Raw genomic sequence first — 27195 nt, forward strand, 5'->3', positions numbered from 1 at the left:
ATGCCGAATCTGTTGACCAGGGTTCATACATAAGGTGAACACTGAGTAGCATGGTCTCCCAGGTGTCTGTGCTCAGGTCCTGTGAGGTCACTGGGAGGCTTTGCCCTTCCCTAGAGGGGTTTATGGCCTCCCAGCATGAGATCTTTAAAGAGTTGCCTAGTGGGAAGGACCCTAGCCTCAAGCAGTGGAATGAATGTGAAGTTGATCTGGCAGCCAGAAGAAAGGCCGAGACCAGAACACAAACGGGGAGGGCTCCAGTTTGCCACAAGGACAGCAGATGCCTAGACAGCAGGGGCTTGGCTGGAGGCAGGTGTGAGGAATGGCTGCCCCTGCTGCCCCCAGGCCCTCAAGAGTGATGGGGACTTGGAGGTGGGTGGGAACCTGGAGATAGACTCCCAGAATCAGGGCTGGAAGGGATGTAGAGAAGCATTTGGTTTGTTCCCAGCCTTTGGGCAAAATTTAGGATTAAGCATCTCATTCTCTATCAGTGACAGAGGTGCTTAGTCTAGAACCCATGGACCTAAGGGGCTCCAGGGTTCCTGAATCTCCTGATATTATGTCCAGAATACTATCTGTATAAGTGGAATGTGCATTTTTCTAAGGTTAAACACTGCTTTTTGTGAAGTAGGAGGTCCATGTGCCACTGTTGGACGGCTGGTTTCTGCTCCCGCCCACCCCATGGGTGGTTTGCTGGCGCTCTCTGGGTCAGCATGTCTGATTCACATGTACTCCTCCCGCAGATTTGAGCCCCTACCCAGGTCCCACCTGCTGCAGGAGAGAGAATGGCTTTATGACAACCTGAGCTGGAGTAAGTCTCCTCCTCACCCTCTCCCAGCTGTTACCCAGCAAAGCACCTTGGGGAGGGTGGGGCAGCCCACTTCCGGAGAGGGGGAGGGGAAGGGAGAAGGAAGTTGATCTAAACCCGCCTCTTTCTCTCTCTGTCTCCCTTCCTTCCCGTTAGCCCCCTGCCCCTTTCCTCCCACCTTGCTCCTGGGTAGTGTCCGAGGACTGCATGCATTTTCTGGCCACCAGACCCTGGCCCACAAGAAGCCGCAGGGCTTTGTCCCCGTTGCTCTCCTTGCCAAGCCTGGGCTCTCTCTGCTAGTGGTGGTTTCGGTTGCGACACAGTCCAGGTTCCCAGGCAGGAGCCGCTTGGCCTGGCTGCTTCGCTCCTTTTCACTGACGAGGTGGTGGAAGGTGTCGCCTGCTTCAGCTGAGTAAGGGAGGCTGACGGAGCCAGGAGCCCCCGCCCTGGGCCTGGCTCTTCCCGGCCTCTGTACTTTGCCCTCACTGCCTGACAGGTTCTGCCGTGGCCTCTGCTGGATGGAAGTCGCTGGTAGTCCTTGTCCCTTTCTCCAGCCGGGTATGTTTCCCCCCTTTTTTTTTTTGCTGTGGAATTGCCCTCTCCTCTTTCATCCCTCTCACCCCAAACACAGGATCTTTGAAGAGTTGCTAAATGGAGCCAGGCAGCAACTAGCACAGGGAAGTGCTCCTCCTGGGAAGAGGCACTGGCTGAGAAGGGAAGAGGGGGCAAATACCCAGAGGAGACTCTCCCCTTAGGTCGAGTGAGCAGGCCCCGCCAGAGTGAAGGGAACGGGCTGGCGACAGGCAGAGGCCCAGGGAGGGCGCACGAGTGCTGCCGTGAGGGGAGACGGATCTGGGGCGGCCGCCCGGGGCCGGTGCCCAAGGGACACTTTTCCTCCATTCCACGGTGCCCAGGCTCGCTCTGCCTCTGGCCAGGGCGTGCCTGCCTCTCCCCCTTCCCAGCTTGGCCCCCTCCCGGCCCCAGGGAAGTCTCAGGACACTCGAGGCCAAACCTGAGTGCAGAGCCCCAAAGCGTGAGCTTTTCTAGGGGAGAACTGTTGGTCAGGGCCTCCAGCATTAGGGAAGGGGCGCTGCCTACCTGAGTCAGCGCCGGGCCTCTCGGGGTGGAGGCTGTCTTCCGGGCGAACGTGGCAACACGCCTAGGCCGAGTTCCGAGATCCAGGTTGAAGGGCCCATTGGATATAAGACTTCTTTTTTTTTCATCCTCATGTCCTGCCTTCTCTCCTCTCGATTGAGGACCTCAGAGCTGTTTAGGCCCTAATTCTGAATCAGGCCTGCTTAGTAACCTGCGTGTTCTGCCATTTGGTTCCAAATACTGCCTCACAGGGTGACCCCTTGTTCTTTCTGAAAGCTGCCTGAGAGCCGTGGTGTCTGCTTTCAACAGACTGGCCTCAGACCTTTGGGGCCTGCCTATGGTGTGATGTCAGCCAGAGCTTTGAGGATGTCTGGTGTTTCATGTCTTACTGTGTGCAAGGAGGATGGAGGTGGGGGGCAGAGCATGGCTCTAGCTAGATCCTGCTTAGTTGGCCCAGAAGGGCAGCTAGTCCTCAGCCCCCCACCCTGTTGGTGAGACCTGGGTCCAGGTTACATGGGCCTAGTCGAGAACCAGGGATGGGACTCTCTCTCCATGATAGCCACCCACACCCCTACCTCCTCTTCAGCTTTCAAAGAAGCCGCCTCTCATGGGGCCTTGGTCCAAGGAACATTTCCTACTAGAGACTTTCTCCTTTCTCTGCTTCCTCACCCTGTCCCGCATCCCTGCTGTGGGAAATATCTCACAACATAGAAGGGGCAGAAGGGGTAAGGGAAGGACTGTGTCCTTTGAGTCCTGAGAGTTGGGTAGTTCGGTCCTGCAAGGGGAGTGTGTGACTTTTAGAGCAGGGGATCCAAGAGCACGCACCAGTGTCCTCTGCTTCTCTGGGTCCCGGGCAAGCAGAACCTTCTCTTTGACTGTCCTGGATACCTAGCTTGGAATCAGCCCTTCACAGCTGCCCTGTCGAGTCGCCTCCTGTGAAGGCTAAAGGGGCTGGTGTAGGCCAGGCGGCTGATGCTCAGCCGGGACCTCTCCCCAGCCGGGAGGGCCCATACATAGCATCTCTTGGCCTCCAGCTAGGCTGCAGCTGGCTTAGGAGGGCTTGACTTAGATGCAGAAGTCTTGCTGACAATGAGACTTCTGGCTTTGCAAATAGGCTTTGTAGTACTGAGGAACTAAAAATAATGGCATTCATAGTTGTTCTTTTTTTGAGCATTGGATAAGGCATTTTACATATTTTCTGTCACCTAATGAATGTGAAATAGGGACTACTTTATCACCACTTTACAGATAAGGAAACTAACGCTAGTAAGTGGGGGAGCCAGGACTGGAACCTAGTTCTTTTGGACAGAGCTCCTCGGCACCCACTAGACCATCTCCTGACACCCATGTGTGGGATCATCCCGCATCGGTCTTCTTTTAGATGATTTCCTTCTTGCTTTGTAATACTCTCATCTCCCTCTTAAGGATGTTGTTGATAATAATAAAGTTAACATGTGTTGAGTAAGTGGCAGATTTGGGACTTGAACCCTGGCAGTTTGTCTCTGCATCTATACTCTTAAGCACCCCTCTCTGTCTCAGTAAGGAGGAGGGTTGTTGCTGTTCCTTGAAGTTCTGTGCGCAGCTGAGCCTCGGGCGGGGGGCGGGGCGGGGATGCTGTCCTGCTGCGCAACACAGAGCAGCCCCTGGAGCGGGAAGCACGGCGAGGGATGGGCAGGGCAGAGCTCAGGATAGGCAGTGGGGTTCCCAGATTTGGCTTCAGGGAGCAAAGGACCCAAATCCTCAGGTAGACACTAAATTCTCATTGCAAACTTTGAGGACTTGGGGACTGTCAAGACCCTGCTGCCTTTGGCTCATATCCTCAGAAAACAGGGGAGTGACAAGAAGTTTAGGAGGTGAATTAGAGGTTGCCAAGGAAACTTTTCCACCCATCTTCCTGTCTTGGAAGTTGGGGCAGAGGGAAGTTTTTCCCTATTCATAGCCCCTTAGGGCTGAAAAGCAACAGGCTGGGGAAGCACGCTTCTTGCCAAGGAACCCTGGACAGTTCCTTGGGTGGTAGCAAGTCATTTCTTTTCTCTGTGGTTTTTGAGGACTTCACTTAGAGCCAGAAAAGGACCGTGAAAGAAAGAATTTTGAGTCACACTTCTCTGGTCACCCAGCTCCCCTCCAAATTGTTTCCTTGAAGTTTCCAAGGCAGCTCTGGATGGTTCTGGGATGAGACTCTGGCAGCACTTTATCCCCATTATGCTGGAGCAATGGCATCAGGTATTCTGGAAGAGGCAAGTCAGTGCTCTTGACCAGAGTTAGACCAGACTCTTTAACAGTTTGACTGAGATGTAATTCACATCCCATACAGTTCACCCGTTAAAGTGTACAATTTAGTGGCTTTTAGTAAATTCTCAGAGCTATGTATCCCTCACCACAGTCAGCACTTCATTAGAATATTTTCATTACTGCAGAAAGAAACTTCACAGCCCTTAGTTGTTACCCCTAAGTCCCCTCACCCTCTTCAGCCCTCCTCAGCCCTAGAGTAGTCTCTTTCTTGTCTCTCTGGATTTACCTACTCTGGACATTTCAAATAAATGTAATCATATAACCTGTGGTCCTTTGTGAACAGCTTTGTTCACTTAGCATAATGCTTTCAAGGTTCATCCATGTTGTAGCATATGTCAGTACTTTTTTTTTTTTAAGTTATTTTCTTTCTTTTTTGAGGGGGGAGTGCTGCGTTGGGTCTTTGTTGCTGCGCACGGGCTTTCTCTAGTTGCAGCAGGCGGAGGCTTCTCCTTGTTGCCGTGTGTGGACTTCTCATCGCGGTGGCTTCTCTTGTTGCGGAGCTCCGGCTTTAGGCGCGTGGGCTTTGGTAGTTGCGGCGTGTGGGCTCTAGAGCGCAGGCTCAGTAGTTGTGGCGCACGGGCTTAGTCGCTCCGCAGCATGTGGGATCTTCCCGGATCAGGGATGGAACCCATGTCCCCTGCATTGGCAGGTGGATTCTTAACCACTGCGCCACCAGGGAAGTCCCTCCTTTTTTTTTTTAATTGCCAACGAATATTCCACTATGTGGATATTTCACAATTTGTATATCCACTTATCTGTTGGCAGACATTTGTGTTGTTTCCACTTCTTGGCTATTATGAATGTGTGATACTACGAATGTACATTGGTGTGCAAGTTGCTCTTGGGTATGTGGCTAGGAGTGGAATTGCTAGATCACATGGAACTCTACCCTTAGATCTTTGAGGACTGTACAGGTCTTCATACAGATGTATGTTTTCATCTGGACCGTACCTTTTTTGTGTTATGTTTACATACCTGTTGGTGCCAGTTGTTGTCATTTCTGCTTCCTCACACCCTGATTTGAGCTATGGGATATCTAAGGAGGGCAGAGGGTGGCCTTGCGCAGACCCTGTCATTCCATTTTGTCATTGCACAAGTATTTCATTGAGCATCTACCATAATCCAGTCTGCCTAGGTGCAGGGATGTATCAGTGAATAAATGATACATGCCTGCCTTCATGAGCTTCCATTCTTGTTGGATAGACAGCAAATTAATGTAAAGTGATACATGATAAAGAGAAATGTAAAGTGTTGGGTGGCAGTGAGTGCTTTGCAGTAATTCTGATCATGCTTCTGCGACTTTGAGATGTAACCTTATCAAAGTGTGAACAGGCGACAGGGAGGACGGGAGACGGCGCTCTCCCACGTGAGGTGGAGGAACTGTTGGGTTGTTACAGGGGATGTATTGCCAGGCAGTGGAGCCAGTGATGGGACAGCTTAGGTCCTAAGCTCCAACGCCCACAGGATGTTGACGTTGGACCTTAGGCTGTGCTCTTTTGGAGTGAAGGTGGGCGCTCTTCCCACCTCCTTTTATCCCCCTGCCTTATGATTCTTTCTTTGCATGCCTACCGGCCTCCTGGAGTCTGCCCCCATACCCCAGCCTCTTGCGTTTTTTGCAGAGAGCTAAGGGCAGTGGTATGGGGAACCGGAAGGGCAGCATACTCAAAGGTGTACACGTTTCCACCCTGCAGCCCACCTTGGGACACCTCGACTCCAAGCCCAGCAGTAAGTCCAACATGCTGCGGGGCCGCAACTCAGCCACTTCTGCTGACGAGCAGCCCCATATTGGCAACTATCGACTCCTCAAGACCATCGGCAAGGGTAACTTCGCCAAGGTGAAGCTGGCTCGGCACATCCTTACTGGGAAAGAGGTGAGCTCTGGGGTGGGGGACATGGCAGCATCTCCCAACTGTTGATACCCCAGCAGGTAGTAGTGGGACTTCTACCACAGCCAGCCTTTTGTTTATCAGGCAGAAATGAGATCTGAACAGATAGGGGTGCTAAGAGGGATAGGGCCAAAAGGAGGCAGAAATACAAAGGAGGAAGTAGATTCGAGTCCTGAGTTTAGCCTGGTCAAAGAGGTAATCTTGGGCTTTTTATCTCTTGTTCAGGTAGCTGTGAAGATCATTGACAAGACTCAACTGAACTCCTCCAGCCTCCAGAAGGTAAGCACACAGTACCTGCTGTCCCTTTCTAAACCTCTGTCAGGAGTTGATGATCTGCTGACCCCAGTTGGACCTCCTCTTGAACCCCTAATTCAGAATCTCTGGTCGTTTCACTGTTCCCACCATCCCTTCCCATGGCTCTGCCGTCTTTAGGGTTTTGGTTGGATCACCTGTGTTGGCTCCTCCTGAGTCAGCTTCCTGGCCACAGGCACTGGCTCTTTTAGAAGCCTTTCTGCCCCTTTCCAGCCCCTTGGCCTACCTGTCTGACCTACTTCCTGCATCTTCTTTTCTTCTGGCCTGGGACCAGCCCTATGCAAAAACACATGTATATAGCCATTACTAGAAACACATGCAGTTAACTGTAAGATCTGAATGATCCAGGGGAGTGGCTCTAGAAGTACAGGGATAAGAGGAGGCAGAGAACCTGCCACTGGATTCTGTGCCAGCTACATTTCAGAGAATGGGTATGGAAGGCTGGGGTTTTTCGAAACTAAACTCCAGTTTCAAGCCTCTGACAGTACGTGCAGATTAATGACAGGTCCTCCCAGTTTTCCTTCTCACTTCTAGGCTTCTTTTGACTAACAGTTGCAGAGTCCTTTGCATGTAGTCTTTGCTAGATGAGGTTGAACTTTTCCTTCCCTTCTTGACTTACAGTGGAAAACTGAGGTCTTACTTAGCTGGTTGGGGAACCCTCCAGGTGAGACCACATATGCAGGAGTGAGAAAAGAAGGCTTTCGTTTGCAGAAGAGGGACAGCTTACCAGTGACTGGTTGGTGTAGAACTAGAAACTGTCTGCCCTCTGCCCCCACCCTGGGCTCCGGCAGTTAGGGGAAGGAAGAAATCTCCCGTCAGGCTCCCAAAAAGCTGCCCCTATTCAGGTCAGTCAGATTTCCTCATACTCCAGCTGACCCTGGCTCAGATTTTCTGACCTTGATTAATCTAGTTCTTTGCATCTCGTGGCAGATTGAGTTTTTCTTTTCATGAGCACATTGTTACTTGAGTTAGGAGAGGGCATAACCTGATGCTAACAGCCAACTACAGTGAGATTGGGAAGCTTGGGACTAGAGGTTGGGAGCTGTTACTGAGCGAGACACTCACAGAATTAGTGTGAGTTGAGGTACCCTGACATGCTGACAGCCAAAACCAAGGTGTTTCCTATTTTTTGTTACCCCTGGGATCCCCTCAAAGTTCTTTGACTCAAAGGAGACATGGCTGTCATCACCAGGGCCTCCCTGCTGCTGGGAGCTTTCCGGAAGGAAGGGAAAGAGGGCTACTCTTGACATGTTGGCTCAGACCCCACAGAGTAGAAGCCAGCTTGGTGTGGGCCATTTGGTCTTTGGAGCAGTTTAGCCTGCCAGAGTCAGCTAGGCCATCTTATTTCCCACCTCTTTTTTCTCCCTGCCTCTTCCTGACTGGCTGGAAGCACCAGCACCAGACAAATATAGCCATTTTTAAAGCCTTTAAACACACTCCATTGCCAAGGCCAGTCTGATTCTGGCCAGATCACTCTGTTTAAATTTGATCCCAGCAATGACCCCTAAAGGACAGACACTGAAGAAGCTAACCTCTTCGGGGTTCTAGACAAGCCCAGAAAACTCCACGCTCTCCTAGGAGAACGCCCTTTCCAGGCCCATTATTGCCCCTGAGGTGGCATCCAGGATTTTTTGCCTCTTCATCCAAGATAACTATTGGGCCTGGGAAGAAAGCAAGAAAAACCTGGGCTCTAACAAGGAAAGGGAGCCAAGATCAGAATCAGGTTCTCGAAGATGGGAAAACCTGTCTCTTCTTTTCCTTTCCAGCTCACAAAAGCTCTGGGATCTCATTAAAGGAAAAGAAAGAAAGATGTGTTCACGTTTCCCCATAAAATATAGCCTAAATTAGGTCTCCATACCTCCCCTCCCCTTAAAAACAAAAACAAAACACAACACAACTAGTTCTGCTCCTTGTGCAAACGGTGTGGCCTAGAAGTTGCAAAAAACCCCACCTCCAGTTCTCTGGCCCCCGCAGAGGGGATGGAGTTCATTTCTGTCATCTTTCTTTATGGAAATGTATGGTTTGGAGTCCCTGATTTTGTTTCACAAAGAGAGCGTGAGTGTGTGGAGGTGGATTTGATTAAAATTGGCATCAGCTATATATAGGAGTGGCTTCTTCTGTCACCACCCCGAGACCCAGGAGAGAAAGGCGTGCCCACTAGTGCAGAGCCCTCTGACTTCTGTAAGTCAGAAGGTGGTGGGCCCCTTCAGAGGGGCCCCTTCAGTGCTCCCCTACCTCTTCACACAGACCAAGCTAGAGTCTGCTTTGTCAGTGAACTGTAGAAGCAGCTCAGGTTCTAAGTGTTCATGTACGTGGGCTCACGCTCCCTCTTTCAGAGGCATGCAGCCAAAACCCGTCTGCTGTTTGGGGGCTGGATTTGGGGAGACAACACCCTAGGGTGCAGCTGGCTCGTCCAGATGCTGCCCCTGAGGGTACAAGTCACGAGAGCCCAGCTTTCCTCGCACTGACCCTTCTTGCTCTCCTTCCCCACCATGTCCTTCTCAGCCACTGGGGACGGGCATGGAGGATCTGGACAACTACTCTATTTCTTTTCCCTGCCTGTTTTCTCTTTTGGAAAAAGAATCCTAGCAGTGGCTCTGTTTGGAGGGGACCTGAGGGGAGCAAGCTGAGCAAGCATGACCCCTGATATTTTATTTTCCAGCTGTTCCGTGAAGTAAGAATAATGAAGGTTTTGAATCATCCCAACATAGGTGAGAACCAGTCATCATTCCTTTCCTCTTCCCCCACGGCAAGGCTCCACTTCCCAGCATGTGGCCCTTCTCCCTGAGGCACATGGCCTTCTGGAGTCTGTCGTCTTCAAGGATGCCTCTGGGGAAGCCCAGCTCAAGATCCAGCGCTGCCTCTGGCGCACAGGGCTGTCCTTAGTGGTGTGGCTGCCTCGAGAGGAACCTGTCTTTGGGAGAGTAGGAATGGGAGAGGAGGAAACTTTCATTCCTAGGATGCCCCTGTACATGTTGGGGCTCGATGTGTGGCCCCTGCTGCTTCTCTGACTCATAGCTTGGCCTTTTCTCTTGTAGTTAAGTTATTTGAAGTGATCGAGACTGAGAAAACTCTCTACCTTGTCATGGAGTACGCTAGTGGAGGTAGGTATGGAATTGCCTCTTCCTACTGTGTCCCCACCTTCCCCAGCCCCAGCAAGCTCTGATGTAGACCCTGCCCCTGTCACTTGCAGGAGAGGTGTTTGATTACCTAGTGGCTCATGGCAGGATGAAAGAAAAAGAGGCTCGAGCCAAATTCCGCCAGGTGGGTGTGACTCCCTCCATGGAGTGTGGGCCCGACCTCTGCTTTGGGGGGTTTGGCATACAAGGAGGAGCTGCCTGTCTGTAAGGGGCCTCTGGAGGGTCCTTTGGGCTTTGCTTATCTACGTGGCAGCTTCGATCACAGCTCCACCAGCCCCTGTAGCCCACCTTCAGGTGCCCCTGAGCTGACCCCTCTTCCTTCCTTTCAGATAGTGTCTGCTGTGCAGTACTGTCACCAGAAGTTTATTGTTCACAGAGACTTAAAGGTAAGGCGTGCTCTCATCTCCAGTGTCTTTGAGTCAGGGCTGGGTCCTTCACCCTCTGTTAACTGTGACATAACCATTACACCCTGGGTGTTCAAGGAAACTCCAGCCTTTAATTGTTTGGAGATGATGAGGAAGCCCCTGGGGCTGCTTCTGACATAGGCCTTATGACTGGACTTAGGATCCCATTCCAGCTAGCGAGGAGAGGGTCTCTGCCATTTCACCTCTCAGCACTTCACCTTCCGGTGCAGCCAGGCGTGGCAGGAGGGCTGCAGGCAGCCTGGCGGCCGACCGAGGAAACAGCGTTGACTGTCCCGCAGCTGCGCCACAGCTGCTTTGCAGACGCGCGGCACACTCCTCCCTTTCACTGAGCTGTTAGCACGTGAGACTACCTATGAGTCTTCCTGGCCCCTGAGTCCTCGCAGATGTGACCACGGTGAACCCGGCCTGACAGGGAAGCTTTGCACAGCTCACAGCGTCTCTGAGCCTTCAGATCCCAGCTCTCACGTGGCTGCCTGTGTGAGGAGCGGCCTGCGCGGCCCTCCTCCGGCCCAGCCCAGCCCAGCCCAGCCCCCGCACACTGATCGGGGGCCTGCCCTGGAGTTGGTGGGAGAAGTTCTAACGTTGAAGATGACTTCCTGTTTGTTCTTCCGTTCTCCTCAGCTCCTTCTGTCCGGTGCCTTCGTGTGATCCCCTTGGTTCCCTGACATTCTCCTTCTTACCTCCCAGGCAGAAAACCTGCTCTTGGATGCTGATATGAACATCAAGATTGCAGACTTTGGCTTCAGCAACGAATTCACCTTTGGGAACAAGCTGGATACCTTCTGTGGCAGTCCCCCTTATGCTGCCCCAGAGCTCTTCCAGGGCAAAAAATACGACGGACCCGAGGTGGATGTGTGGAGCCTGGGAGTTATTCTATATACACTGGTCAGCGGATCCCTGCCTTTTGATGGACAGAACCTCAAGGTGGAGTGAAGTGCAGGCTTAGATCATTTGTATTCTCATTTCTTCTCTTGGCCTCTGGTCTTGTCCCCGACCTCTCACCTTTGCTGCTTTTCTACATTTTTCCTGAGCCAGAGCTTCAAAGAAGGGCTTGCAAAAGGTAGCAGCTATTAAAAGCCCTCTGCACCCAGCAAAATAACCTCAGTTCCTCTCTTGAGGGCTGGGATAAATTGTATGTCCGTTCACCCCTCCAAGGTACTCAGGATTGCAAGCCTCGGGCTGATCAAGCCAGAGGGCGTGGGGTATTTGACATCACCGACTCTCTAGTGAGGTGCCTTGTCCCAGGCTCTCTGCCTCTTACCATATTTCATTTATATCTGCCTGGCCAGTCTTAAGCTGTCAGGAGCCTGGATATTAGGTTCCTTCCCTTGGCCTTGGGTGATTTAAATTTCCTTCCTACAGGAGCTGCGGGAGCGGGTACTGAGGGGGAAATACCGTATTCCGTTCTACATGTCCACAGACTGTGAAAACCTGCTTAAGAAATTTCTCATTCTCAATCCCAGCAAGAGAGGCACTTTAGAGGTGAGCAGCCTGAGCCCAGCTGGTAGGAGGTCCTGGGTTCCCAAGGAAACCTCCAAGCTGAGTCTCCCTCTCTGCCCTTCCGCTTCCCTTTACTCCCCAGCAAATCATGAAAGATCGATGGATGAATGTGGGTCACGAAGATGATGAATTAAAGCCTTATGTGGAGCCACTCCCTGACTACAAGGACCCCCGGCGGACAGGTGAGGCTGTGCTGGGCCATGAGGTTGAGCCTGCCTAGGACTCAGGACCAGCCTTAACTGTATGTCCCCCCACGCAGAGTTGATGGTGTCCATGGGTTACACACGGGAAGAGATCCAGGACTCGCTGGTGGGCCAGAGGTACAACGAGGTGATGGCCACCTATCTGCTCCTGGGCTACAAGAGCTCCGAGGTGTGTGCCCCCTGCTCCCTCCCCCGTCTAGCCAGCCTCTCTGTCAGTAGTATCCCCATGCTTCTAGCAGCTGTTGAGGGCAGAAGCTCACCTCTGAGTAGGTGTGCTCTCTACTGACTAATTTTAAGCCTCAGCTCTGGTGGTGCTAAGGTCCCCTGGCTTTTGCTTTCACTAATTTCCATCAGTAGTTCAATAGGGAAGCTGGTGGGGTATGGGCCTGGGTCTGGGTTTCCATACGGGTGAGTAGATCTGGCTCATTCTGTGTTGGTTAGACTGGGTCTAGGTCATTCTGGCTGGGTCAGTTCTGTGTTGGCTCTAGAAGTCTCTGACTGTTTCGATATGTTTGTGTCTCTCTGTATCTGGAAGTCTGGGTTCCTGGGTGCTCTGTGTCTGTCTTACAGGAATCTTGAGCCTGTGTGTTGCTTCTGCCTAGAGCTTGTGTCTGGGTATATGTATCTGCGTGCATGTACGTCCAGCCCCCCGTCTGTGCATCTGGAGGCTTCGTGATTATTGTTCTGCTCGTATGCGTACCCGTGTCTGCGCCTGCATCCCTGGGTCTCTGTGGGAGTAGGGTCTTGTTCACCATCTGTGTGTCCCCACATCCACTCGTGGCCTCCCCGTCCTGCTCTCCCCCTGGTGGTGTTGGACTCCCTTTCTTGATTCTTGACTTAGCCTGCTCAGGAGGTATTGGGGGGTGTCTCTGAGTCCGACTGTGCATTCTTATGTGTGTGGTGTGTGTATCCCACTCTGAGGGCGGGGTTCTTTGTGGGGAGGTTGGTGTGTCTTTGACTGTGTTTGTCAGGGTCTGTGTTGGGACTTGTCTCCGTGAGTGTTTATTTAGATGCACGTTGGTCTTGCAGGGGGTATGTCTCAAGGGAGCCTGGGGTGGATTAGTGTCAGGCAGGAATGTGTAAGTGGGATCATCCATAGGCAACTCTTCATGACTTCTGCCCTCCCTTTTGTGTTCTTGCAGCTGGAGGGAGACACCATCACCTTGAAGCCCCGGCCTTCAGCTGATCTGACCAATAGCAGTGCCCCTTCCCCCTCCCACAAGGTACAGCGCAGCGTCTCAGCCAACCCCAAGCAGCGGCGCTTTAGCGACCAGGGTAAGTACTTCTGGGAGCTGCAGGTGGGGGACTCACCCCTCGCCTGATGGGTTCTTGGGGCTTTGGATGACACAGCTGAGTTTCCGTCCCTGTTCAGCCCTTATTAGTAGCATGTCCTTGGGCAAGTCACTTAACTTCCCTCCACCTTGCCCTTACCCATTCCCACTGTCCTCTGGCCCAGCAGCTGGTCCTGCCATTCCCACTTCTAATTCCTACTCTAAGAAGACTCAGAGTAACAACGCAGAAAACAAGCGGCCTGAGGAGGACCGGGAGCCAGGGCGGAAGGCCAGCAGCACAGCCAAAGTGCCTGCCAGCCCCCTGCCCGGGCTGGAGAGGAAGAAGACCACCCCCACCCCCTCCACGGTGAGCCACGCCCACCCCCCTCCCTCCTCCTGGCCAGCCCCGCCTCCTTCCCATCCTCCCCGCTCCTGCTGTGGGGCCTGCCCTCTCCAGGCAGCTCTTTCCCTTAATCCAGACCCAGCTCCCTTTGGCTGCCTACCTGACCTCCCGCCCGGGGCCACTTCTGCTTACTGTAGAAAACCCTGCCCCACAGAGTAAAAGCAAAATCCGTTCTTTTCCCCAGCCCGACTGCTCATGCTGGAAGGTGGAGGGGGAGCAGGCCTTGTGAACCTGCCAGTAGAACACTTTGGTTTTCTGTGATACCACTCTGCCCTTTATTCCCCGCAGAACAGCGTCCTCTCCACCAGCACAAATCGAAGCAGGAATTCCCCACTTTTGGAGAGGGCCAGCCTCGGCCAGGCCTCCATCCAGAACGGCAAAGACAGGTGAGCAGGCCCGGGCCCTGCCTGCCATATTCCCCGGGAGCCACCTCTCCCAGCGGTGACGTCTGTCAGCAGCACCATCTCCCCTCCTGCTCCCTGGAGTCCCATCCTGGCTCTGTCCAGTCCAGCTTTCCACACACCAGCACCTCCTCCCTGCTCTCCCCACCCCCGCTTCTCCTCCTCCCTGTGCTCCTGTGACCGCTTCTTGCGGGGTACCGAGTGTGACTCCATGGTCATCTCAGCTGCCTTCTTGCTTCTTGACTGCAGCCCGGGCATGGCAACTGCACTCTTCTGGGCATCGGTGCCTGAGGGGCCCCAGCTCAGGGCAAAACCGAGAGATGCCCACCTGAAGCGTGTACACGTTGAGGGTGACTCTAGCTGTGCCCGTGAGAGCAGAGCCCCCCTAACCTTGACCGTCACGTTGAGTTCCTGGCTCCTTGTCTTCTGAGCTTAATGAAGATTCCCCTTAGCAACCCGCTGCTCTTTCTGGCGACGACACATCCTTGTTCTTAGAATTCCTAGGAGACCAGTGCAGCCCGGAGGCAGTTGCCTCCTGTCGGCTTTCCTGCACCTTGGGTTTCCTTCCCTAGGCTCTGGCCTGCCTCGCCTTCCTTACTGTGCCCTCCACTTCCCAGCCCTGCCTCCCTCGGCTCTGGCTTGTGCCCCATTGCTGCTCCTGGGCCTGACCTGCATCCTGCCGAGGCTCCCCAGCTCTGGCCCTTCCCGCCCCGCCTGTGCTTCCTAACTGGAGCCTCCTGCCCCCCGCCCCCCACCCCTAACCCAGGCCTCTCCACTGCTTTTGTCTCCTAGCCTAACCATGCCAGGGTCCCGGGCCTCCACGGCTTCTGCTTCCGCCGCGGTCTCTGCGGCCCGGCCCCGCCAGCACCAGAAATCCATGTCGGCCTCCGTGCACCCCAACAAGGCCACTGGGCTGCCCCCCACGGACAGTAACTGTGAGGTGCCGCGGCCCAGGCAAGTGTGCTGGGGCGGCTGGTGCCCCTGCTGCCCTCAGCCCACCACACCGCCCCCACAGTCTCCTCCCACCTGGGGGTCCTGCTCTGTTCTTGGCATCTTAGCCACAAGAGATGGCTGTCCTCCGCAGCCAGGAAGTAGGGGACACAAAAAATAGCTTAATGCCCCTCTTTTCCTCCAGTTCTCCCTCTCAGAACAGATATGCAAGAAGCCGTCCCGAGGCTCCAGAAGGAAGCCTTTTTGTTCTGAGCCTTCCTGGACTCCTTAGGACCCCGGGGACAGTCCGCATCACAGGGACTCAATCCTTGAGGGTTGGTCACCATCGTCCCCTTGAGGTTCCAGCCTGCCTGGCTCCCAAGGAGCCTCTTCTCTCCATCCTGTACTGTTCTCCACACACGTATCCTTCCCTGCCTCCCCTCCCTCCCCCAAACCATCCCCTTCCCCCTCCACCCAAACATCTTCCTTATTGGTGTCCTCGGTGGTCACACCCCTTCCTTCTGTGTCCTCTGTGATGGCTGCCTCCGCCCTAGCATCCCCCTTCCCTTTCCCACGCCAGGGTGCTCCAGCTGCTCGGTGGTGATGGCTTTCTCATGCCCTGATGCATTTCCCCGCCCCCCACCTCTTCTCTCACAGCACAGCCCCCCAGCGCGTCCCTGTCGCCTCCCCCTCCGCCCACAACATCAGCAGCAGTGGTGGAGCCCCAGACCGAACTAACTTTCCCCGGGGTGTGTCCAGTCGAAGCACCTTCCACGCTGGGCAGCTCCGGCAGGTGCGGGACCAGCAGAATTTGCCCTACGGTGTGACCCCAGCCTCTCCCTCTGGCAACAGCCAGGGCCGGCGGGGGGCCTCGGGGAGCATCTTCAGCAAATTCACTTCCAAGTTTGTACGCAGGTGAGTAGGGGGCCTAGAGCGGCAGAGAGGCTGAGGCCAGGCCTTCCACCTTGCCTGGGGGTGGGGATGAGGACACCTGGGGCTTAGAACTGGGATCAGGTCCCAGGGTTAGAAACCTCAGGAAGCCTAAGAAATTGAGTCTTTGTTGGCACCTGAGATGCCCAGACCCATCCGTCCCTCTCAGGCCTCCCCAGCTCCTCGTTCTCTGGCCCGAGCAGATGGCCGATGCCGCCTCCTCTCTAGGAGAGTGTGAACTCAGATGCTAAAATAAAAGCCCCCCTCGTCTCTCCTGGGTTCCCATGGAAACTTATATTTGGTGACGCAGCTGCAGAGTCATGAGGCCTGAGCCAGGCTGGGCCGGCAAGGAGAGTTTCTCCTGGTCTCTTGTCTTGCCCCCTTTGACCTCCTTTCTCCCCACTCAGTTGGTTTCGTCTGGCTGCAGCCACTCCCCTCTGCCTCAGCCATGTTCCTCTGCTGGGGGGCTGGGGGTTGCCAGGATGAAGGCCATAAATGAAATAGCTGGTGGGGGCCTAGGATGGCTCCCTTGCAGCCTGAGGCACTCTTGACGCTTTCCTACCTGGGAACCAGGGTGAAGGTTCTCTTCGTGAGGTTCCTCACACCTGGCCCCTGATGACCCAAAAGGACAGCGTTGATTCTTGAGGTGCATCCAGTAATCTGGCCTCTTGGGCTGCTCCCTGTCTCCATCCCACCACTTCTTCAACTATCTTAGTGTAGCTCAGGAAGCAGCAGGGGCCTTGGCGAGAACAGGTTTGCCTGCCCTTCCTCGTGCACTTCATTCCACTCAGCTAGAGTAGCCAAGCCATGCCCCTTTCCAGCCCCGGAATGCAGGTGTAGGGCTGCAGGGTGGGGCGTGAGCAGATTGGGATGTCTGGGACTCTAGTCTCGCTGAGCGGCTCTTCCACAAGTGGGGTGACCCTTGAACCTGTAAAGCCCACTCCCCACCTGCTTATCCACATACCGTCTTGTTGGTTTTTTTTTTTTATTTCTTTTTTTATTTTGTCTTTTTTTGTTTGTTTTTTTAGAAATCTGTCTTTCAGGTTTGCCAGAAGGTAGGCGTTGAGCCCGCTGTGTGTGCGTCTGTGTCCTGTGTCCTGCCTTCATCACTAACTCCCCTTTTCTGGCTCTTGCTCCCTCCTGCATCTGCTAACCATGTCTGTGGGGTCCTCTCTCTGCCATCTTAAAGGGATGAAGACGGCCTCTGCCTGGGCGGCCCACAAGGCCACGTTTGCCCACTCAGGGCAAATGACTCTGAAAACGATGGGCCTGTCCCCAAGCAAGGGGGACCTTCTCAGGGAATTCTCCCTTTAAGATTGTCTCCTTCCCCCCAGTCCCCTACCCTGGGTTTTGGTCACAAGCGCGTTGGGTTCCTTTTCCAGCCCTTTCCCGTGTCTGTGCATGCGCTCTGAGGAAGCTCCACTGGGGTCGAAAGTGCATCTGGGATGGGATCTCATTCTGGGTCTCCTGGGCTTCCCCTTCCCTGGTGCCCTGAACTTCAGGGCTCTGTGGCCTCTTGCCTCTGTCCTATGGGATGGCAGGACTTTGGAGGTACCGCAGGGACGCTGGGGTCTCAAGACTTCAGCCTGACGCCTCCAGGCCCAAGGAGCCTTTGCCTCATGAGTGGGGCACAGCACCCCCTTCTGGCAGCTCCTGCAGAACTAGGCCGACCCCACCCCCACCCCAGCATACCTCCTGCCTCCAGCCGTTTCTGGATGAATCAAGCCGCGTCCTCTCTGGGCTGTGTTCTCCAGTTATGGCCTGTGACTTCCGAAGAGCCAGAAGCTGGGGCATTCTAGGGCAGGGGCCGTCTACCCCTAAGCCCTGGCAAAACAGTGGGAGATCCCCCCTCCCTCAGGCATCTCCCTTCCTAGGCCAGCTCCTGGCTCTGCCACCCCTGGCCCTGTCTTCATCCTCTCTGGTGGCCTCGGTGGGCCAAATACCAAGCTGAGGACCAAGGGCCAGGTTGGGAGCCCTGGTTCCGCAAGGCCGTCAGCCCAGCCCCTTTGGTGCCCCAGCTGACAGAAGACGGCCAAGACAGGGTGTTCACGCTTCCCCCTTCCACCCACTGCTCGCCACCCAGCTCTTCACTGCATGGCTGGCTGTTGACTCATGGGGCCCCAGTGGGGGCCTGCCCTGCAGGGTACCTCCACCCACAGGGCAGGAGCCAGGTGGGGCCGGAGAGAGCAGCCCGGCTCCTTCCCCTGCACCGCCCAGGCTCCCTGCTCGCATTCGTGTGTCTGTCGTGTCTCTGTGTTCCTTTTACATGTGCTGCTGCTGCCCTCTCACTCCTCCTTACATCCTTGCCCTCCTCTGCACTCCCCAATCTCCCAGCTCCAGGCACCCATCTTCCAGCCAGGAGCTGGAGAAGCCGCTCAGCGGGGCCAGACCTCTTCCCCACCCACCCTCCCAAGGTGTCTGCCCTGCTCTGCCCTCCGTCCTCCCTTCTGTGTCAGCAGATGGCCTGGCAGGCAGGGGAGTTAGTTATAAAAGAATGGGGGAGGTGGGCTTGTCTACAGCCGGCCTCAGGGCCCATCTCCTCCCCACCCAGTCCCAGGCACTGAGGCCCAGGCGTACTCAAAGCAGGTCCGGCCCTTGGCCGTTTGAGCCTCCTGAGAGAGACCTCTATTTATCCCCCTGCCCCTTCCCTCCAAGAGGACTACAGTTCTGAGACCCACTCAGGGGGCACTAGTGCAGAAGCCCCCCTCCGCGCGATCCCTGGCCGTGGGCCGTGTGCTCCATGCGTGTGCCCGCACTTCCACACCCTCCTCCTCTCTGGCTCCTTCTCCCGGCACCCATCTTTGAGAGTGTGGGGAGGGGCAGGCCCCTTGTGTTGGGCTCCCCGTTGGAGAGGGACAGTTGAGCTGCCAGTGTGAGGTGCCGCGGAGCCATGTTGGCCTGCTAGGTGATGGGCAAGTGGCCTTTGGGCTTGGGTCCCGCCCACCCACTGGCGGCACCTCCCCGGACCGGCCCTCACAGAGGTCCCAGCACTAAACTCTCCCTCGCTCTGTTTTTTGAGGAACCTGAATGAACCTGAAAGCAAAGACCGAGTTGAGACGCTCAGGTGAGAGAGGGCTGGAGCCAGCGCCGGCCACCGGGCCACCGGGCTTGCCACGGGCCTCCTGCTCCTCTCTTCCTTCTGCCACCCGGCTCTTCCTCCACGCTTGTGCCCTGTCCTCCCCCTCTTGGGGCCTCCCTTTCCTCAGAGGACCCCCACAGCCCCGCTGCAGTGGGTGTGGGCCCTTCTCCTCAGGTCTGGTGTGTTCTGGAACAGGAGCCCTGGGCCGGGCGTTTGGGACTCTAGACTCCTACCCCTCGACAAGCTCACGTTCCTGTGAATCAGTCACTTCTCTCTGTCCAGTCTGTGACCTGCTCAGGGCTACTGAGCGCATGCTCCCCTTTCTTCCCTGACCCTGCCCTCTTCCCAGGAAAGCATGGAGCTGTCACCTTGTCACCCCCTGCCAGGGACTGGCTTCTCGCCCTCTCTGCCCTGAGAGACGAGGCCGCCCACCCCTCTCGCCCTCCCTCTGCTCCCTGGGCCAGGTCTAACGCTCCCTCTTCCAGCACTGCCGCCTCCTGGGCACCCTCCCGCTCTCCTCTCTGGTCTCGGGGTCCGTCTGCCAGTGGGGCTGTCCCGTGGGTGGGGCGCCTGACGCCCGCCTGACGCCCGCCTCTGCCCTCTCCGCAGACCTCATGTGGTGGGCAGCGGCGGCAGTGACAAGGAAAAGGAGGAGTTTCGGGAGGCCAAGCCCCGCTCACTACGCTTCACGTGGAGCATGAAGACCACGAGCTCCATGGAGCCCAACGAGATGATGCGGGAGATCCGCAAGGTGCTGGACGCAAACAGCTGCCAGAGCGAGCTGCACGAGAAGTACATGCTGTTGTGCATGCACGGCACGCCAGGCCACGAGAACTTCGTGCAGTGGGAGATGGAGGTGTGCAAACTGCCGCGGCTGTCTCTCAACGGTGTTCGATTTAAGCGGATATCGGGCACCTCCATGGCCTTCAAAAACATTGCCTCCAAAATAGCCAACGAGCTTAAGCTTTAACAGGCTGCCAGGAGTGGGGGGCGACGGAGGCGGCCAGCTGGACTTAGCTGCTGGGGCCGGCGCTCCGCCTGCCCGGGCGAGACTGCAGAGATGGATTGGTGTGTCTCCCCTGCTGGCACTTCTCCCCTCCCCGCCCTTCTCAGTTTTTTCTTCCATGTTTGTGGGGGTTGGGAGATGGTTCTCTCCCCCCCCCCACGTTTACCCCTGCCCAGATATTCCCCCTTGCCCCCTCTCTCCCACAGGAGGCAAAGGAAGGGGAGGGAGGGGTGGGGGGGCAGGGCTCCCCCTCGGTACTGCGGTTGCACAGAGTATTTCGCCTAAACCAAGAAATTTTTTATTACCAAAAAGAAAAAAGAAAAAAAAAAAAAATCCCAGCGGCCACCTTTCCTCCCTGCCCCATTGGGACAGTCGAGACTGGATCTGTGGGGTTTCCCGGGAGGGTGGCTCAGGGCTGGAACACTCTCAGGCAAGAGTGGTGGAGTTCCCTGTCAGGCCCTCCGCCAGGCCCACTTTGGGCTTCTCCCCTCTCCTCTCCTCCTTCCCCTCCAAGCAAACCACCAGAGGTGGCCTTCCCCTGACCTCAGGCCCCTGGGCTGGAGGCCTGGGCGGCTGGGGGCTGGGGGCAGGGGTGCCGCGCAGCCCTGAAGCGGTGGGACGGGCGGGCGAGGCGCGGGGCCCGGCCTCCCTCCACACTGTATCCTCTGCCCCTCCTTCCCCAGAGGCTGGGCATTTCCTTCCACAAGCTGCTGTGGGGACTTTTGTTCCCCTCCTCAAAAAGTCTGTGCCATCTTCTCCCACCCCCTCCTGGGTAGAAGGCGGGGCTGACCCCAGGGCTGGGAGAGGGGAGGGGACCGCAGGGCAGATGGGCTCCTCGGCCCCCAGGGGGCCGCCTGGGCTGCTAGTCTCCGGAACAGGGACGCTGGGCATTCTCCGTTCTGGGAGAGCCTTTGTCTGAAAGCACAGCCCCCCTCGCCGTCCCTCTCCCCACTGCTCCCCTTCATTGGCATTAATCTGGGCACCAGCTAGTTCCATAGCAGTGACTTCCCTCACCACTCATCTCTCGGCCTTGCCTTTTCTTCCTCACACTGTCGCCCCTCCTCTCAGGAGACACTGCCCGGGGCCCCCGGGGCCGGCCGCCTGGCGGGAGGCTGGACAGGGCAGCAGGGCCGGGAGCCTCTGCCCTCCACAGGGTGGGGGGACAGATAGGCCAAGTGACTCCCAGCTCGCTAACCTCTGCAGCCAGCGTGGGAGTGGCTGGTATGGGCGCTTGGCTGGTGGCAGCCGCTGCATCCCTTAATTTATTTCTCTGCTGTTTCTGTTCTTGAGAAATTGGGGGAGGGGGTCCTGAACAGAGGCTGCCTCTACCCTCACCTGAGTTGTACATTTTTTGTGATGGGTTTTATTTTTTATTTTATTATTTTATTATTATTTTTTTTTGATTTATGATGACTCCACCCCTACTCATCATCCCACTCCCAGGCCTGGCTCCGTGGCAAGTCGAGCCCTTGGTTCCCAGGAAGGGGCCTCGCCAACCTCAGCCCTCCTGCCCCAAGCCCTGAATGCGGGCTCCGGCTCCCACCAAGGGCTCCCCCTCCCTTCTTCCCTCCCGCCTCCTGCCCTATGGAACAGCCCGGGTGCTCCGAGGGGCCAGGAGGGCAAGGCTTGGCTCCCAAAGCGGGTGGTGGCCGGGGGGGGGGGGGGGGGCTCCCAGGCAAGGTGGCCCCTCCCCACCCAGCCCCCCCTTCCTGCACTTAGTTTCTCCTCTGGATCAAACACGTAATAAAGAGAATGTTTGGAATCTGAGCTGCCTCCTCCTGTTTCTTCCTACCGGGCAGGGACCCAGTCCCCATGGGCAAGATGTGGCCCAGCCTGCCTGCCTCGCAGGGGAGAACTGATTCCTGTCTGGGGCCTGGGGAAAGGCCGGTGCCGGGCGGGATCCCTCGGGGTGGGATCCCTCCCCACCCTCCCCACCCTCATGGCACAGACAGGAAGCAAAGCCCAAGACCCTTAAACCAAAAGGGAAAGAGGATTCAGTGAGCTTGAAGGTTTTATTTTTTAAAAACATTGAAAAATAAACCCATGTCTGCATATGTTCCCAACCCTCCTTTCTCTAAGCTTTTGGGCGGTGGGCACAGTGGGCACCCTCGGAGCTCCTCAGCACTTTCCACCCGGACCCCTGAAGACTGGAGAGCTACCTCTTCAGCCTCTGCTGCTGTCTGTCAGGCCCCAAGGAACCTCTCTGCCCACTTCCCCCCTCCAGCTCCCTCCCCACCTCACCCCAGACTTATTGCTAAAAGAAGGGGAAGAGGAAGAACAGCCAACACACTAAACTGTCCTCTCCCCCACCCCCAGGCTATGGTCACTACCCCCTACGCACAAAGGGCAGGACCCCTAGGCCAGGCCCTGGCAGACTAGGAGGCAGCCATTCCAGTCCCAGCCAGGAAAAGTACCCTTGGGCCAGCTCAGAAGGCCCCAGACACTGGCTGGGGAGGGGTTGGAGACAGGCTGGCTGCCAGAAAGACGTGCAGAACCCGCGGGGGATCCAGGCTGTGCCCCCCGTCAGCAGCGCTGGGTCTTCGAAAGACCCGGCGAGAGCTCTAGTCTCTTCTGTCCTCAGTGAAGCTGGAGGTCCCCGAGGACGTCCGGCAAAGGGGTTCTGGAGCCTCCGGTTGGCGGAGGGCCTCGGGGCTCAGAGCGAGGGTGCTGGAGGCTCCAGGGGGGCTCCAGCCAGGGTGGGTGCGGGCTGAGGGCCCGGGCGGGCACCGTGGCGGGAGGCAGCTAGGGCAGGGCGGATGAGAGGTGGTGGGGGCTGGTTGGGGGCCAGCCGGGGCTGGAGGAAGCGGCCCTGCTGGAGTGGGGGTGGCTGGCGGAGCAGGGTGGGAGCCGTGGGCAAAGGTGGCCTCAGCAGTGGCGGTGGCTGGGACAGCGAGGTGGGAGGCGGAGGAGGGGGCGGCGCAGGGGGCCCTGATCGGGGTCCTGATGTCGACACAGATGTAATCTGGACCTGAGAGGAGCGAGAGAAGAGTGAGAAAGCAGGCTCAAGCACACCCTCAGCCCAGTCTAAGGACGGAGGCAGTTCCTCTCCTCTGTTCTCTGAAGCGTTTCGCTCTCTCTCCCCTTCTCACCTCATCGTCTTCCTCCAGGGCTGGGGCTGGCAAGGGAGCCCCTCTCCTAGCCTCCTCCATGGGGACCGGGGGGGCTCCAGGGGCCCCATCCTGCTCGGCCTCCCATTCCTGCAGCACCTCCTCCAGATTGAAGCGGCGCCGGTAGCTCACAAAGAAGGTCTTCACCTGGGTCAGAGTCTTGTTCCCAATCACCTCTGCAATAGCCCCAAAGTCTTTGCCATACCTACGGATGGCTGCAAGGGTCAAAAGGGCAGCAGGTGTGAATACCCACTTAGAACTAGTTACTTCCCTGATCCTTTTCCTCTGCCCCAGCTCCTTGGAGGGCAGGCGACACTCCTGGGGCCCTCTATTCTCCCGAGTCTCACCCACCTTGTACTGCCAAAAGCTGCTCATCCGTGGTCCAGCGGGAGTTGAACTTGGTGTTGGCCTGGAGAGCAAGGAATATATCCTTGAGACTCAAAAATATGGGAACAGAGGCCCTGCTACCCAAGGAAAACTCCCCTTTCTGCTGTGCCACCAGAAAGAACCCCCTCCTGCACCCAGACTTGAAGAGCAGCCTCACCTCAGGGGGGCGGAGTGGATCGATGCCCCCCTCCAGGGCTTGGCGGAGGCTGCTGTTGGTCTGCTTCATGCTTTGCACCTGGGAAGGCAAGGCAAGGAAGGGACATCAAATTCCAAGCCAGGGAGGCCATCAATACCAACCCTCACCAGGGCCCTACTTCCCAACAAAGCTCTTTGCCACCCACCATCTACCTCATCTCTCCCTCATAACCATTCACTAGGGGAGACACTGGGGTTTGCCCCTTTTCAAAGACCAGGTTTGCTTGTTTGTTTGTTTTTAATGTCCAGAAAAGAACGCCAGGTTACCCAGAAGCCCAGAGGATGGGGCAGGTGCAGGCTTGGCATCCACACGACCTCCCTTACGCCTCAGCTGCCCCCAGTCATAGTTCCCAGCTGCCGACTGTCCCCTTTGCCTGGCCCCTTCTTTCCTCGGGCCCCCCACCTGGCGCTTGAGGGAGATGAGCTGGGAGTCGAGGCCTCGAAGTGTGAGGTTGGCAAGGTCCGGGCTCCCCGACACGGCAGTGAGGCCCTCAGGGCTCAGGTACATGCCCTTGGGAGGGCGCCGCCGAGTTCGCAGCGGATGGTGGCGGTACTGAGACCCCTGGGCCTCCTTCTTTCCTGGACCTGGGCGGGCATTCAGGGGCCGAGAGGGCAGAGGCTGCCAGGGAAAGGAGAGGAGGTGGGTGGTGCAGAGCCCAAGGAGAGGGCGGGCAGGCGGGCAGGGCCAGAGGAGCTCTGGGACCTCACCTCTCTCTTGGGGTCTCCAGCGTCCGGCTCCCCCTCACTCACGGCTCCTCGTCCCTCTTCAAGCTCATCACTGCTTACACGGGGGCCAAGGCGGGGTAAGGCAGGGGCCAGGGCCCCCAGGAGCTCAGTTTACCCCCACCCAGAGCTTCCCCGAGCCCCCCACCTGTCTTCTTTGTCCTTTCGGCCCCCCAGCCGCCGAGCCTGTCTGTCCATCACACTGGTCCGGCTGCGGGTCTTCTTCCAAGAGTAGTAATACTTCACCAGGCTGGGAATCAGCTTGTCAGGCAGCTGGAGGGGCAATGCCAGAGGCTGGGGCCCACCTAAGACTCTGGGCCTCGGGCAGGCTTAACAGAAAGAAGGGGCCAAGGAGCACTGGCGGGGGTGGAGGGCTTTACCATCTGCTGGATCCGCTGGAAACATTTGCCATGGAAGCCAAAGGCCTGTTCAAACAGCACCTTGTCCTCTACCGTCCACTCGTCCGGGAACGGGGTGAAGTTGGCCAGGTCAGCCAGAGACTTCTCTACGTCGTGCTTATGCCACAGGAGCATGCCCAGTGCCTGGCCCAGGAGAGGGGACAACGCAGGCTCAGCTGCCCGCAGCACTGTCCCGTCTCCACCCCAAATGCCTGCAGGGCCAAGGCTCACCTGCTCGATGTTGTAACCATGCTTCTCCTTGGCCATCGCAATGTACTTGTCAACTGCAGGGGCGGGAGGAGCCAGGTCTTGGAGGAGGGGTTACAACCCCTAAGCCAGGCCTGCCCGGAAAGGGGTATGCCCCCAGGGGCTAGGCCCCTGAGCCTGAGCCCCAGGGCAGGGGCTGAACCCACATACCTCAGCCTCCAGCCCACTTCTGAGAAGAGCTGGCTGCCAGCTGGCATGAACCCCAGGCCCCAGCTCCCAAGGGTATGCATGAGCCCAGGGTCCCACCCCACTCACGCTTGGCATCTGACACACAGTGGTTGGGCGACCACACCAACATCCCCTTCAGCTCCTTGTTACTGTAGCGTGCGGGGCTCTCTGAAAGGCAACGGAGCAGAGGAGGGAAGACATCATCAGCCTGGTGGCGCTGGCCTGGACCCATGGCCAGAGGGCAGCGGAGGAGTGGGGCCTGCGAGGTGAGACACAGAGGGGAAGGAGAGACAGAGACCCAGACAGGAAGGCAGAGCAGGAAAACTAACCATGCCACAGGGCCGGCCACCCACCCCCGCCTGTCCTTACAGTGGGCGCCAGCCAAGGGTTCCCCCAGGTGGGGCTCAGGGCCAAGCCATGCGCCCTCCAGTCCCCTCCCTTCACAGCCTGTCCTGCCACTCACCAGGCTTGCACTCCGGAATTACGGCCTGGTAATTGGTTCCAACGCGGATCATGCTGTCTGTGGAGCCGGTGGGGGGCGGGGGGAGGCAGTCAGGACTCCAGGGAGGGAGGGAGGACGGGAGGATGTGGCGGGGGAGGTGGCTGGCCTGGAGTTCTCCTTCCTGACCACCCAGGGCCCCCATCTTCCAGGAGGCTCACTTTTCCCTGATCTTCCCCTCAGTTACCCTCAGCCACAGAGGGAACTGGAAAAGGGAGAGACCTGCCTAGCCATAGCCATGGGGGGTGGGGGAGAGGACAGGGGCCAGTTTTCAAGCCCAGGCCCAGCAGAGCCCTTTGTTCTGACGGGGGGGGGGGAGGGGGGGAGGGGGGGAGAGGGGGAGAGGGGGAGGGGGGGAGTTGGTGGGGGTTGGAGGGCTGCCCCTAGACCTGGACCACAGCCCTCCTGCAGAGAATCCAAGGCTCCTCCCCACCACAGGAGCCCCACAGCTCGGTGTGGAGGTGTCTTCCCAGCTCCTGCCCCAGTCAGACCTCAGTCCCCTGCAAGGTGGCAAGGTACGAGGAGCCCAAGCTGTGAAAGGGAGGGACGCCTGAGTCCCTCGGGGATTGAGGGCAGGGAGGGGGCAGGCAGGACCGCCTCCTCGGCAGCTAGGGGCCCAGCCTCCAGATTCCCTGTGCCGGCTTTGGGGAGAAGCAAGGCACAGGCTCCAATCCAGGCAAGGCAGGAACCATCCGTATAATACCGTGGTCGGCAACTCTCCCCCACGCCCTGCTCCGCGCCCCACCCCGGGCCGGTGCGCCTTTAACCCTAGGCCTCCGGGCTCACCGTGCGAGTGCTCCTCCTCGCTGCTGTCATCCTCCGAGGGGGGTTGTCCGCCGTTGGGCGCCGTCTTGGCCCGGCTGCGGGACAGGATCCCGGAGCCCGCGCTCGGCTTCTCCATCACCGAGGGCATTACCCCGCCCAGCTGCCCCGGGGGGCGCGGGAGCCTTCGGAGAGCAGCGGTCGTTGCCGCGCTCGCCTGGGGTGCCGTGCCCGGCCCGGCCTGGAGAGGTCGCCACTGAGGCCACGAGAGGCAGGAGGTCAAGCGTGGCTAGGGTCCGGCGGGGCAGGAGCCCAACGGGCAGCCCAGCGCTCTCCGCGACCCCCACGGGTGAGGGTGTCAGAAAAGTTTGTGTAGAAGTGGGGTACGCGGGGGATGAGCGCAAGGTCCGGTGGGGCTGGGGCGCGCTCGCTCTGGACGCTCCACGGAATTGGGGCTCCCCGGAGAAGTCTGGGCACCCTGCCCTCGGAGCGCCCTGGAGTCCCAATGCCCGCCTGCCCACGCAGTTCAGCGAGCGGGCGCTGCGGCGCGATTGCCGCCCCCGGCGGGCTCCGCGCCTCTCGGCTGCACCAGGATGCCCCAGTCCCCGGGAGGGGACCCCTGCCCGGACCAGACCCCTGCCTGCGACGGCAGCCGGCGGGGCCCCGGCGCTGGCGGCGGCGGCGGCGGCGGCGGCGGCGGCGGCGGCGGGACGGCGCGCACGGCGCGCGGTGCTGGGGCAGAGTTGCCGGGAGGCGGGGGAGCGCAGCCGCGGGCGCCGCCTCGCACCCTCCCCGACGCGCTCGCTCTCCACGGCGCGCTCGGGCTGCTGCTCGCTCGCCCGCCCGCTCTCCGCCGCCGCTCGCTCCTCGCGCACACAATGAAGCTGCTGGCAGGGAAGTAGTGCCGGCTGCGGCCTCAGCACCCCTCCCCCAGCCGATGCCTCCGCCAGCTGAACATCTGGCCCTGGGGTGGAAGGGAGGGCCCGGGGGGCGGGGCCTGGGGGCCGGGGC

General features: G+C 57.7%; 2 protein-coding genes across 9 annotated transcripts in view; one reads left to right on the forward strand and one right to left on the reverse strand.

Moving 5' to 3' along the window:
* MARK2 (microtubule affinity regulating kinase 2) overlaps window positions 1-21445 on the forward strand; it is a 57869-nt gene extending 36424 nt beyond the window's left edge. Inside the window, exons 2-19 of one of the 7 annotated variants that reach the window (XM_068554547.1) lie at window positions 5884-6063; window positions 6304-6357; window positions 9053-9101; window positions 9429-9494; window positions 9584-9654; window positions 9860-9916; window positions 10643-10879; window positions 11318-11437; window positions 11538-11637; window positions 11715-11827; window positions 12801-12933; window positions 13115-13296; window positions 13621-13718; window positions 14526-14687; window positions 15321-15578; window positions 16622-16648; window positions 18613-18657; window positions 19282-21445. In XM_068554547.1, coding sequence (XP_068410648.1) covers window positions 5884-6063; window positions 6304-6357; window positions 9053-9101; window positions 9429-9494; window positions 9584-9654; window positions 9860-9916; window positions 10643-10879; window positions 11318-11437; window positions 11538-11637; window positions 11715-11827; window positions 12801-12933; window positions 13115-13296; window positions 13621-13718; window positions 14526-14687; window positions 15321-15578; window positions 16622-16648; window positions 18613-18657; window positions 19282-19642 — 2313 coding nt within the window. In that variant the 3' untranslated portion in view covers window positions 19643-21445. The remainder of the gene's footprint in view (window positions 1-5883; window positions 6064-6303; window positions 6358-9052; window positions 9102-9428; window positions 9495-9583; window positions 9655-9859; window positions 9917-10642; window positions 10880-11317; window positions 11438-11537; window positions 11638-11714; window positions 11828-12800; window positions 12934-13114; window positions 13297-13620; window positions 13719-14525; window positions 14688-15320; window positions 15579-16621; window positions 16649-18612; window positions 18658-19281) is intronic. The other 6 variants (XM_068554548.1, XM_068554549.1, XM_068554551.1 and 3 more) reach the window with 6 other exon arrangements.
* Window positions 21446-21688: 243 nt separating this feature from the next.
* On the reverse strand, window positions 21689-26844 carry RCOR2 (REST corepressor 2). 2 transcript variants are annotated; one of them, XM_068554820.1, is made up of 12 exons: window positions 26209-26844; window positions 25387-25443; window positions 25011-25091; window positions 24720-24772; window positions 24471-24632; window positions 24239-24363; window positions 24076-24145; window positions 23771-23986; window positions 23330-23407; window positions 23137-23194; window positions 22768-23000; window positions 22243-22646 (listed from the first exon to the last, which is right to left on the reverse strand). In XM_068554820.1, exons 1-12 carry the CDS (start codon window positions 26333-26335, stop codon window positions 22332-22334), a joined length of 1575 nt encoding a protein of 524 aa, XP_068410921.1. In that variant the 5' UTR covers window positions 26336-26844; the 3' UTR covers window positions 22243-22331. The 2 variants fall into 2 exon arrangements, with proteins under 2 accessions (XP_068410922.1, XP_068410921.1); XM_068554821.1 differs by lacking the exon at window positions 22768-23000 and having other exon boundaries at window positions 21689-22646.
* Between the last annotated feature and the right edge of the window lie 351 nt (window positions 26845-27195).

The sequence above is a fragment of the Eschrichtius robustus genome, chromosome 11, assembly GCF_028021215.1.
Source record: "Eschrichtius robustus isolate mEscRob2 chromosome 11, mEscRob2.pri, whole genome shotgun sequence".
Lineage (NCBI taxonomy): Eukaryota > Metazoa > Chordata > Mammalia > Artiodactyla > Eschrichtiidae > Eschrichtius > Eschrichtius robustus.

What these genes read in the sequence shown, in the direction of transcription:
- RCOR2 (XM_068554820.1), bottom strand. Translation starts at nt 26,335, where the DNA reads ATGCCCTCGGTGATGGAGAAGCCGAGCGCGGGCTCCGGGATCCTGTCC. An exon ending in CTGTGTGTCAGATGCCAAGC is followed by an intron (nt 24,773 to 25,010) that starts GTGAGTGGGGTG and finishes CCGCCCCTGCAG; the next exon opens with TTGACAAGTACATTGCGATG. An exon ending in TCATCTCCCTCAAGCGCCAG is followed by an intron (nt 23,408 to 23,770) that starts GTGGGGGGCCCG and finishes TTGCCTTCCCAG; the next exon opens with GTGCAAAGCATGAAGCAGAC.